Source organism: Manihot esculenta, chromosome 17 (assembly GCF_001659605.2).
Source record: "Manihot esculenta cultivar AM560-2 chromosome 17, M.esculenta_v8, whole genome shotgun sequence".
Taxonomy (NCBI): Eukaryota; Viridiplantae; Streptophyta; class Magnoliopsida; order Malpighiales; family Euphorbiaceae; genus Manihot; species Manihot esculenta.
Genome location: NC_035177.2, coordinates 34562019 through 34575152, shown reverse-complemented (window position 1 = coordinate 34575152; position 13134 = coordinate 34562019). Strand labels below are relative to the sequence as shown.

Genomic DNA, 13134 nt, shown 5'->3' with positions numbered 1-13134 from the left:
CTCATGATGTTTCTGAAGATCATGTTAAGTTAAGAGCTTTCCCTTTTTCATTAGATGATTATGCTAAGGATTGGTTATTTTATTTGCCACCTAGATCTATAACTTCATGGACTGATATGGTCCAAACCTTTTTGGACAAATACTTTCCCCCATCTAAATCAATTGGCATAATAAGAGAAATCACTAGTATAAAACAAAAACCAACTGAAGACTTATATGATTATTGGGAAAGGTTTGAAAGATTGTGTACAGGTTGTCCACAACATGACATGTCAGATAGGGCACTCATACAATTCTTCTATGGAGGATTAATTCCTTCAGAAAGGAAACTCATTAACGTAGCCTGTGGAGGATCCATTGCAGACAAGACACCTAGTGAGATGAAGGGACTAATATTCACTCTTGCAGCTTCATCTAAGCAATATGAAGAAGAGGAGCAAACGCAAAGAGGTATCCATGAGGTAAGTACACCATTTGTTGAATCTCAATTTTCAAAACTAACTTCTCTTATGGAAAAGATTGTCCTTAACCAAGCCCAACAAATGCAAGCAATTCCGCCACCTAGGCCATGTGGGATCTGTGCTTCTGTAGGACATCCAATTGATCAATGCCCTACCATTCAAGAAGACCATCAGCAAGCCAATGCCATTGGGAGATACAACAATCAGCCTAGATATGATCCATACTCCAACACCTATAATCCAGGTTGGAGAGACCATCCCAATTTCAGCTATGGAAAGGGTAACGCTGATCAGAATCACCAAGGTTACCAAAGAAGCCAAGTCCAACCAGCACCTCCAGTGGACAATAACACTATGAATGAAGTAGTGAAGACCTTGCAAATGATACAACAACAGATAGGACAAATGGCCACCTCCATAAACAGATTGGAAACTCAAGGAAAGTTGCCATCCCAAACTGAGGCAAATCCCAAATAAAATGTAAGTGCCATTACTTTGAGAAGTGGGAAAGAGCTTCAAAATGCAAAATTTGAGGAGGAAAAGCAAGTTGAACCAAAGCATACATCATCTGAGACACCCTCTGCACAACATCCAAGGCAATCTGAAGCCTCTTCATCACCTTCTGCACCACCTCATGCGCAAAGAGCTGATCCGAAGGTAAGTTTTCACATCCCACCTCCTTTTCCCAAGAGATTTGAAAGAACACAAAAAGAAAAGGAAGAAAAGGAGATCCTTGACACTTTCAGAAAAGTACAAATCAATATACCTCTGCTAGATGCTGTTAAGCAGATTCCTAGGTACGCTAAATTTCTGAAAGAACTTTGCACTAATAGGAGAAAGCTTGCAGAGAGAGAAAAAGTAAGTGTAGGTGAGGTTGTGACTGCTGTTATTAAAAGAGAACTCCCTACTAAATGCAAAGACAAAGGTATGTTTGCTATCTCTTGCAAGATAGGGAATGTTGGTATTAAGAAAGCCATGTGTGATCTTGGTGCATCCATAAATGTCATGCCTCTCTCCATCTATAAATCTCTCAATGCATGTGCACTCAAAGAAACAAGAGTGGTGATTCAACTAGCTGATAGATCTGTGGTATATCCCATAGGTGTTCTAGAAGATGTGTTAGTCCAAGTAAATGAGCTTGTCTTTCCTGCTGATTTTTATGTGATTGATACTAAAGAAGATAATTGCAATGCTAGTTCTGATATACTTCTTGGACGTCCTTTCTTGAGTACTGCTAGGACTAAGATTGATGTGCATGATGGGACTCTCACTATGGAATTTGAAGGGGAAGTAATTAAATTTAATGTCTATGATGCTATGAAATATCCACATGATATGTCACCTGTTTATGGTCTTGATATTGTTGACTGCTTGAGCCAGGAAATTTTTAATGAAAATCAAGATGATATTCTTAACAGTGATTTCTGCAGAGATACTGATCAGGTACAGATTGAGAGCCAGACAGAGCCAAAATTGAAAGAAACTGTTTGTAGCATCCAGCAGATAGTTTACAGTCAAGCACAGAACGAGGGAAACTCCCTCCAGAAGGATGCGCAGAAGAGCCTTGCGCCATCTGAAACACCTTCATGCGCAACTCTTCAGCTCCCAACGCAAAGCTCACCCGCGAATCCTCGTCTGCAGTCCAGTTTTGCGCACAAGGAGTCCCCTAAGGCCAGTCCTGCGCAAGGTAAACAATCTGAAACCCTTTCTGACAAGATTCCAATACAAGCAAGCTCTTCTAGTCCTCCTTTGCAACACCCTCCTAAATCTGAAGAATGTAAGGATGATCTCCTTGAACAAATCTTCCTTGCCCAATCTGATGAACCATGGTACGCAGACATGGTGAACTACTTGGCTACAGGTAACTTGCCTTCTGACATGCCAAAGCACACCAAAGACAAAATAAAGAAAGATGCCAAATACTATGTTTGGGATGAACCATATTTGTGGAAACATTGTGCTGACCAAATGATAAGGAGATGTATCCCAGACCAAGAAATAGCTTTTGTTCTTACTTTTTGCCATTCATATAGTTGTGGTGGACACTTTGGTCCGAGAAAGACTGCTCATAAAATACTTGAAAGTGGCCTGTTTTGGCCCACTATTTTTCGAGATGCTTTTCTGTTTTGCAGATCTTGTGCTAGGTGTCAACAAACTGGAAATCTGAGCAAAAGGAATCAAATGCCACAAAACCCCATCATGGTCTGTGAGGTGTTTGATGTATGGGGTATAGATTTCATGGGCCCTTTCCCACCATCCTTTGGATACACTTACATCATCCTTGCAGTGGATTATGTATCCAAGTGGGTGGAAGCTAGAGCAACAAAGACAGATGATGCCAAGGCAGTGGTAGACTTTGTGAAAACCAACATCTTTGCCAGACATGGAGTGCCAAAGGCAATCATCAGTGATAGAGGGACCCACTTTTGCAACAAGATAGTAGAAAGTCTCCTCAGAAAGCACAATGTGATCCATAAAACATCCACAGCCTACCACCCTCAGACAAATGGGCAAGCTGAAGTATCCAACAGAGAAATCAAGGCCATCCTAGAAAAAACAGTGTCCCCCAACCGAAAGGATTGGAGTTCACGTTTGGAAGATGCTTTATGGGCCTACAGGACAACATACAAGACCCCTATAGGTATGTCACCTTACAGATTGGTCTATGGAAAAGCTTGTCACCTTCCAGTTGAACTTGAACACAAGGCATATTGGGCTGTAAAGAATTGCAACATGGACCTCAAAGAAGCTGGACACCATCGCAAGTTGCAACTACAAGAGCTAGAAGAGATAAGACGAGATGCATATGAGAACTCTTGGAACTACAAAACAAAAACCAAAGCCTCCCATGACAGTCATCTTTCAAGAAAACAATTTGAGGTTGGTGATAAAGTTTTACTCTTTGACTCTCGTTTGAAATTGTTTCCAGGAAAGCTACGATCTAGGTGGATTGGACCATTCATTGTGGAACATGTCTACCCCCATGGAGCTGTAGACATCAAAAGCATAGAAACTGAAAAAATCTTCAAAGTAAATGGGCATCGATTGAAACCATATTATGAAGGATTCGCAGTACAAGTAGTGGAAGAAATTCCACTCTCTCGGTCTGAATAGTGATCATGCCATGCACACCACACCCCAGGGGAGTACTCAGTTTCCTTTGTTCTCTTTTTCTCTCTTCTTTTACATTGAGGACAATGCATGATTTAAGTGTGGGGGTGCATATCTCTTCTTCCTCCTCTCTTTCTTTCTATCTTCTTCTTCCCTCTTTTGCAATTTCTCCTTTCAGATTTTTCAAAAAAAAAAAAAAAAAAATTTCCTTTCAGTTATGCGATTTATGCTTTCAATTTTCTTTCAGTTTATTTTTGCTTTCAATAATACACACACAACCACAACCATCTTCTTCTTTTTGTTTTGCTCTACTCAAAACCGATGAACTATGTTGAATGAGTCTTTCTTTCCATGACCCCATTGATGTGAAAACTCTTTAAACTTATGTTGAATCACTTGCAGTGGATTATATTCATGTTTGAGAATTGCCTTTTGAATTGAATCTTTGAGTTTGCCATGGTGAAAAATATATTGATGACCCTCAATTGATTGAGAATAAATTAAAATTGTGTGAATGAACTTAATGTGACTTGATTTAGCGATTGGTGTTGACTTGCCCAAATCATTGAGAGAAAGAAAATTCAGCAAAGGCAAAGACCTCAAAAGCACAAATTGAAAATTGTTCCAATAGTCAAAAGACTATGAACAAGGCAAGTAGCCACTTGGATAGGTGACCAACTGAAAAATATAAACCTTCAAATCAAAAATAGGTTGGTGACCTTTCCAAGCGAGATCTAAAGCGCAAAAGCCTGAATAAAGTACTTCAAGGTAAGGGCAAGTCAATCCAAAAGTTAGAAAAAGTCTTAATAAAAATGTGCATGTATGGTCTCTCTTGAGGAAAACAAATCCTAGCCATGGTAAGTAAAGGGAAACAAGGAAAGAAGGTGAGTAATCTTCATGCATATATTCTTCACTGCAATGATTCAAAATAGGGGTCTAGAGTAAGAGTTTAAGTGGAAATAAGGATCTAGAGTGAGAAAGCTTATTTGACTATGTTTATTTGCTTGAGGACAAGCAAAAGGCTAAGTGTGGGGGTATTTGGTAGAGCATATTCTAGTCCATTTTATCATTATGTTCTTGATGTTTATTTACATCTTTTCTGCTTAATTTTGTGGTTTTAATTATGTTTTGCAGATATTAGTTGTAAAGAGACAATCTGGAGAAAATGCTCTTAAAACTGCCAAAAAGTGCCAAATATGGAAAGTGCCAAAAAAAGGAAAGTTTCCAGAAAAGGAAAGTTTCTAAATGAGGAAAGTGCAGAAGCAAAAGCAAACAAGAAAAGCTCAGTCAGAAGATTATTTGAAATTCAAATCGCAGATCTTTCTTTCCTTGTTCAAAGATGTGCACACACTGCAGCAGTCATATCTTCCTATTTAGGCAGCAAGATCTCAAAGAGATGCTCTTCCTCTTCTGCGTTCAACATTCAAATTTCAAAAGAGGCTCCACCTAAAAAGGAATGTATGGATAACATATCTTCCCCTTTGAAGATCAAAATTCGTGCATCCTTCCTATTCAGAAATAATCTGCGCGCTTTCCTCTTCTGAGAGCCATCTGCGCGCCACCTTCCTTTTCTGCAACAACTTGGACAGCAAGTTGCACATGGGCAGCACCTTGGGCAGCCTCTACACTAATTAGGAAGCAAGGTCAGCATCTAAACTTATTTAGGAAGCATAATCTGCGCCTCCTTCCCTTTCTGAGACCAAACCGCGCGCACCAACTTCCTTCCGCAGTGCATTTTCGCGCACCCTTCCTTCTGAAGCCGAAAAGCGCGATTCTTTCCTTTTCAGACACATCTTGGGCAGAAAATACCTCTTGGGCAGTAAGTATGACCTAGGACAACACTTTTCAACTATAAAAAGCCACATAGGAAGCCTCTACAGGGTCTTTTAAGCTCCCCTTGGGAGACACCTACGAAATTCACATCTCTTCTTCTACCTTTTTCTTTTCTTTTATTTTTGGTTTTATTTCAGCCATGAGAGGCTGAAATCTTTTATTATAGTTGAGGATTGGTTGAAACTAAGGTTGTTTAATTGGTTGTGAGATCTGAACATAAATTATTGTCTTTGGTTTTGTTCAATATTTATGCAATTGATGCTTTAATTACATGATTACTTTGTTGTTTTGATCAAATTGGCCACTTGATTTTAATTGCAAAGTTAATTGATTGTTAGTTGGGATTATTTTTAGTCCGTAATTGCTGGAAATATTCTGACCTTAGAACACTTGGGATAAAACCCAAGAAAATTGCATGATCTAGCGTTATCTCCATACGTTTGGGTAGCTAGGATTGGATCTCTCTATTTCTTTATGCAATTGATAATTGTTTTGATGCCTATGACCCAAGGACGTTCCTTGACAATTTGTTAATTAGTAATTAATTAGAGGATGTTCCCTAATTAATTTAATCATAAGGAGAGACATGGTGGTGAGAAGCGTCTTCCACCCCCATAACTAATCTATTGAACCAATCAAGATAATTTAAGTTTCAATGATCAACCCAAACAACCAAAGTGGATCCATATCTTCAACTAGGCTTTTCTCATCTTGATTTACTCTTTTATTTTAATTATTTGCTTTCTATTATTACTCTCATTATTAGTTACTGCAATCAATCTCAAACCCCCCCCATTTTACTTTTATTGCAATTTATTTTTATTCTGCTTCCAGTTTATCTCATTTGATCCCACTTTCAGTCTTTTATCTCATCTTTAATTTATTATTGTTTCAGTTTATTTTATTGGTCTTGTTAAGAAAAATAAATAGGTAATCAATTCTCTGTGGATTCGATCCTTTCACCACTATCTGCAGTTGTAAAATTGTTGATAACCAGAAAGGTTATTTTTGACCGGCTTCGACAACCGCGAGTCAGAGAGATTCTGTCTTACCCAAATATGGACCCAAGCTCATATGGAAAGATAACAAGGACTTAATTTTGACCATCATATAAATTTAAAATATTTTCAATTAGCATGAAGGATTAGAATGGCAATAATTGAAAGATTTTTTTTATGCAAAATATCTAAAAAAATTCGAGTTTTAAAATTTTTTTACAATTACACTATATACTCTGAATTTTATTGACGTAGCAGCATAACGTGGTAATGACGTGTCAGATAATATGATAATTCTATTAGTCTCTAATAGCAGAAGTAACGATAGAGTGCATTTGAGATAATATATTTAAAATTTAAAATTTAATTAATAATTCAATTAGTATAGGGTAGGATTCCGAAAATAGTAAAAGATATGATTTTTTTTTAATTAACCCTACTTATAAACAAATTTTTATATGCTAACTAAACAATATCTAAGAGCACCATAATTTATTTATTTATTTATAATTGATAGTATAATACTATTTTATTTATTTATTTATAAGTATAAATTAGAAGAAAAAAATAAATTACTTCTATTTCAAAAATGTTTTTGCACATAAATTATTAAATATCATATAAATCTTGAAAATTGTTGTGCTACGAACCCAGGCTTTTTTTTTTAAACATCTATTATAAAAATAGGTTTAAATCTTATATATTTTAATTATAATCATAGTTAAATAATAACTATTTGAAAATTATATTATTTAAATTTATATCTTTCGTTAAGTAACTAATTAAAAATTTTATAATTGACAAAGTTTTATAATATAATTATAAAAATATAAAATATAGAATATAAAAATATATCAAATTATATATTTAAAATAAAATAACATTGATTTACCTATAAAAAAAAGTCTTGGTCATAATTTTCCACCTTCATTGACACGGCAAGATCCATAATTTTCCACCTTAATTGGCGCAAGTCACGGAAAATTCTGTCAAATTAATGCAAAGCCTAAACTTTTCCAGAAAGTTTGAAATTAGAAAATGAAGTCGACGTTATAGTAAATTTTAAATAAATTAAATACATCTGTAAGCTCTCAAAGATTTTTTTTTTTTCTGCAAAACTTTAAATTAATGAAATTACACAATGGTTCAGTTCAATTCCCTTGTAAAAGTTGATTTGCCTAATCCTTTTTGTAAAAATAAGAAAAAAAAGAGAGAAAATGCGATTTGGGTTTACACCAAGAGGAAACTTTATGTAGGATAGAGATAATACTGCTGTATGCGAAATTATTACTTTAATATTATTAATTAATGAAATATATTGATAATATTTTTTAATTATTATAAATAAAATTTAATTTTTTATTATATATAATAATATATTTTAATAAACATCATGTTTTACGTTTAACAAAGTTATGTAAATAAATTAATTTATACAAATGGCTGGGTGATCGTATTGACTTAAGAATAAAAGCATGGCCATGATTGGCTAAAGACTAAACCATTGACTTAACAGTAAGTCGAGAGACTGGCTTATAGTATTTTGTCTTAAATAAAAGAGAAATTATTGAGAGGACTTTGATCACATACAAGCATGTGGGAATGAAGAGACTTCTATCCAGCAACCTTTGTGTCCTTTGTGTATAAAATATCTACATAATTTCATCAAATAACATTTACTTTTATTAATTAATTGATTTAAATAAATTATTTATATTAATTTTAATAAATATAAAAATTATCTATATTAGTTATACTAAAATATATATTTATTTATTTTTTTAAAATAGGATTGGAGATCGAGAGAATAGAATCTAAGACCTTTTAGATTATTTATTTATTCAGATACATTTACCACCAAATTATAATATATAATTATCTATAAATTATTATTTTTATTTTATTTATAATTAAATTATATTAAAATATAATTGAGGTATATTTCAATCATATTATAGTAAAAATAATCATTATAATTTATTATTTAAAAATTATTTAATATTTTTTCATCGTTTTACTTATGAATGATTTTTTTTTAAAAAAATAAATCCTTATAAAATTATATATGAGTTTATTTTTATATATAAGTTAGAAAATTAAATTTTCATAAAAAAATAATTATAAAAAAATTAATTGAATTAAATTCTTCCATCATTATTGATTTCAAGCAGGAGTAAATATCATTATAAAAAAAAAGTGATTTAGCAACCAATTATTTGGTTGTTAAATGAAAAAAAAAAAATTAATCGCTATTTGTGAATTAACGAACAATTTGGGTCCAAAACAATTATTCTGCACTTGGCCCGTCGTTATAGAATTAGCGACCAATTATGATTTGGTCGCTAAATTATAATCAATCAGCAACAACACAATTATTGCTATTTGGATGTCGAGACAAGATCCCCACTCCAAATGTTGGTCGCTAACTATGTCATGAAGTGGTCGCTAATTGTGTTACAAAAGGGTCGCTACAATTTGATTGCAAATTTGTCGCTATTTGAAAATATTTTTTTTCCATTTCATAATCGTGAAATAGTCACCAAATATTAGACTTTAAATGGTTATCAAATTGTCATTATTTAGTCGCTAATTGATAGTTAAACTGAAATAAATTTTTATTATTTAAGTTAGTGATTGATGTCTACTCTAAAATTAATTTTTTATTATTATTTAGTGCCTAATACATTCGTAAACTTGTTGTAACAACAATATGTGCACATATATTTTTAATCCACAGTTCTTCAATATAAAACAGTAATTTCAATTCAGCATTATGCAATCTAAAATAGCAAAAATAATAATATAGTCCAATAATAAAAGTTTAAATACTGAAAATACACAATAAATACAAATAGCATTACGAAGTTCAAGTACTTAAGAAGTACTGATAGCTTAATGTAGTTTAATAATAGACTTATAACCAATATCAGGCTAAGAGTGGGTCTCATCCTATTCCATGTGTGAAGTATCAGAGAATCCATGAGTTGCACTGCATGGGCATCAGATAATGACGGCACCAATAAAGAAGCAAATTGTCCCGTCCTTGATGATTGTAGTTCTTCAACAACCTATCCTTAACTCTATTATACATTCACTGTCGATTGGTATTTATTTTCTTATACAAGATACTATTTTAAAGTAAAATATTTATATTAAAATCAAGTAAATTACTAATATTAACAGAAATCATACCTCAAATTTGTCAAGATAGCTTTTATAATACTCCAAGTGTCTTTGTGGTAACACTTACTTGTAAGCATAGAGACATACCATATTAGGCTCCAATATATGCTTAATTAGAAGAATTGATGTGAATTTTAATATAAGTACTATTTTATTAATAGAGTAAAACTTTAATAATTAATAAGTTGCTCATTATAATGATATGGATTAAGTTGTGAGTTTCAACCATGCATTATATTGTAAATAACCTATTTTCTTTTATTTTTATGTAAGAAAATGCAATGTATGAAAATATTTCAACTCATTAATTTCACTTTTAAAACAATCATTAATTTAATACTTGAAAAAAGTGAGATCTCAAAAGTTTCTATTTTTTAAAAATCTCTTCCAAATAAATCTAACATTATATTAAAAGAAAAAAAAATTAACTGAAAAATTATTTTTTCCAACAATAACGTTGGTGATTAACATTTTTACACTTTTCACCTCACTGATGATATTCATTTTGAATGTCTTTGTCAAATCTATTTTAAAATCAGGCAGAATTTTGAATGTCTAGAGAATTGAGCACATGATATTCATTTATGTCTTTGTCAAATTATTTTTAGCAACCAGAATATGAAGATATGGATTAATGGAGTTTCACAGACTGGCATATAAAAAATTATTCCCAAATTGCAAGGGATGATAAAGATGCTTTTGAGTTTTCAATTTGAATAACATGTTGGACATCACTTTGCATGGTGAAGCAATTCAAAAAAATATTTGCATGCTTTGGTGCTTGAAAATGTCATAGGGCACATAGGTAGTGAAAGAATTTGTGGCTTAACGAAACTCTTGGAGTTTTTAAAATTTAAAAAGTATTTTTTTCCCCACCAAGGAAAATGGCATGCAGTTCGATCTTCAATTTTTTTTCACAGGTGAGAAGAAGCAAGAAATACTGAAACAAGAAGATATTTGCTCTCCATACACGTTGAGTGGAAAACTGAGAGTTTTGCTTGTAAATACGCTTTCACCATAGTAGAAAGTCCTGTGGGCTAACCTGTATTTCCTGAATGCCACATTCCTGTAATACCCGGCTAGACCCCTGCATCGGAATTCCTATTTTTCGGTGGAATCTCGGATGTTGAAAACCTCTAGAAGGGTAAAATATGTTTTTACAAAATGTTTTTTTATGTTTTTGATGGTTAATTTTGAGTTAAAGTTTTAAAGAAAGGAAAAGAAAGAGAATGAAGGAAGAGCCCAAGTTCGGCCGCCGAACATGGGGTGCATGCGGAGGCACGTTAGGCCCCCGAAGGTGGTCTGGCCAGCCACCTATAAAGGGGTCTTCTGTCCGAAATGGGCGAGCTTTTCTCTCCCCATTTCCGGCCAAGGTGAGTCTCCGCCATCCCTTGTCTATCTTGTGTCCTTCCTTCAAGTCTCTCATGATTTTCATGAGTTTTTAACTTGGTTTTGAAGATTTTCAAGCAAAGAACGAAGTTTTGAAGCTTGGAGACCCCGGAGCTCGATTTCTCCCATCTCCAAGTTTGGATCGTCTCCCCTCTCGTTTTTCAAGAGGTAAGAGTAGATCCTACCCTTCTTTTATGATTTTAACAAGTTTTAAGGGGTTTTAGGAAACTTTGATGCATGGTTAGCTTAGTTGTAAAATGTTAGGGTTATATTAGTTTAAGGATAAATGTATGTTATTGTTTGTTGCCATGTTGATGTTTGTTAAGGTATAGGATAGTTTGAGACCCCTATATGCTTGTGAACATGTTTATGCATGTTTTGGGTGTATTGTGCATGTTTTGGAAGGTTTGGGAGGCTAAATGTGCATAAGGGCTGAGTTTTGCCATTTCTGGAAGAACTCAGGTTCTGCAGCCGAAGGCACTTTTGGCCGCCGAACCTGCCTGTGGTGGCATTTTTGGCTGTCTAAGCTTGCCCCCGAAAGTTTGGACTTTCGGCTCTGGAGGGTAATTTCGGCCGCCGAAGGTGCCGCCGAACATGCATGAGTTTCGAATCTGGAAAGAACCTTCGGCCGCCGAAGGTGCATGGCTTTCAGCTCTGGAGGGACTTTCGGCAGTCGAACCTGCCGCTGAAAGTACCCTGTTCAGCCTTCCTTTGCATTTTTTCTATGAATGTTTTGTGATGTTTTAGGGGGGTTTTTGCGGAGTTGTTTAGAGTTATGTTGGTGTATGTTTAGTCCCTCATTTGAGTCCACCTGTGTAGGTTCGGACCCGAGGAACCGAGGACCCCAGCAGTGAGATAGCTGCTTTTCAGTCAGTTCAGAGTCAGCCTGAGGTGAGTAGAATGGATCTTTATGTTTCAAAGCAAATAAATTTTAAGCATGTTCATGCATCACGAATGCCATGATATATACTAGGTTGTTTGCATTAGAATTCATGAATATGTTGCGTTGCATACTTTGATGTTGATGTGGATGGATGTTGGATGACCCATTAGCTCTCGGTATGATATGATGACGATAATACGGTATGGAAGACTAGTGAGGCCCATTCTACGCCCCTGGCACATTGGAATGTTATGTTATGTTATGTTAAGAGAAAGACCAGTGAGACTCATTCTACGCCCCTGGCACCATTGGAATGTGTAGAGGGCTATTGGTGACAAGTCTATCCTTGGTGTGATTTGTTTATGATGTGATGCATTCCATGAAAGTATATGTTTTAATATATTGTTTTACTATTCTGCTCACTGGGCTCTAGTCGCTCACCCCTTTCCCTTAACCCCCAGGTTTGCAGGTTCGGGATAGGCAAGGAAGTCATCAAGAGTAAAAGTATAGTGTATGTAATAGTTAGATGTGAACATGAGAAAATTAATGAAAGATATTGTAATGTAAAGTATTGTATAAGAATGTTATGAGGTTTAGTATTGTGATTAGCCCTAATGTGATGTTAATCCCCTTTTGTACATGATCATTATGATAAATGTTTTAATGTTAAGAAATGTTAGACGAAGCTTGATGTATGATATTTTAACGACCCGAAAATCGGACTGCTACCGGCGCTAGGATCCAGATCGGTATAAGACCGCCGGGACCCGTAGCAAGCCTGACCTGCATCCTGTAAACCTGATTATCCCATACATGATCAACAGCATATATAAAATTTTTGAACTTTTCTTTTACCAAGCTCAACCTGTGCATGCCCATAAACATATACATAAACATAAACCCCACACTGGAGCTCTCATCAAATGCTCCAATGGGGCATCTCATCATACACAAGCTTGGTTGAAGATAACATTATAAAACATAGATCATGTTTACAAAAGGGAATTCTATACAAACTCGGTCAAGCACATCTTCTAAACCTCAAACTCAAAATCAACATTTACATGACATAACAATATATCATTTTACAATTTATCATGTCCACATTCTACCTATTACATACACATGACTTCTTTCACCTCGACTTCTCTGCCTAGCCCGTACCTGCAAACCTGGGGGATTAGGGAGAGGGGTGAGCTACTAGAGCCCAGTGAGCAGAATAATAAAAACATTATATTAACATTTCATGCTTTCATGGAATGCATCACATCACAAC

General features: G+C 34.6%; 1 protein-coding gene across 1 annotated transcript; it reads left to right on the top strand.

The window, feature by feature from the left end:
• The first annotated feature begins 1511 nt into the window (after positions 1-1511).
• On the top strand, positions 1512-3238 carry LOC122722302. Its single transcript, XM_043952785.1, has 2 exons — positions 1512-2148; positions 2594-3238. The coding sequence occupies exons 1-2, from the start codon at positions 1734-1736 to the stop codon at positions 2626-2628; spliced, it is 450 nt and encodes a 149-aa protein (XP_043808720.1). The 5' UTR covers positions 1512-1733; the 3' UTR covers positions 2629-3238.
• The last annotated feature ends 9896 nt before the right edge of the window (positions 3239-13134 follow it).

Coding starts and splice junctions, on each gene's coding strand:
- LOC122722302 (XM_043952785.1), top strand. CDS start 1,734: ATGGAATTTGAAGGGGAAGTAATTAAATTTAATGTCTATGATGCTATG. Junction 2,149..2,593: donor TAAGGCCAGTCCTGCGCAAG/GTAAACAATCTG, acceptor TCTGTTTTGCAG/ATCTTGTGCTAGGTGTCAAC.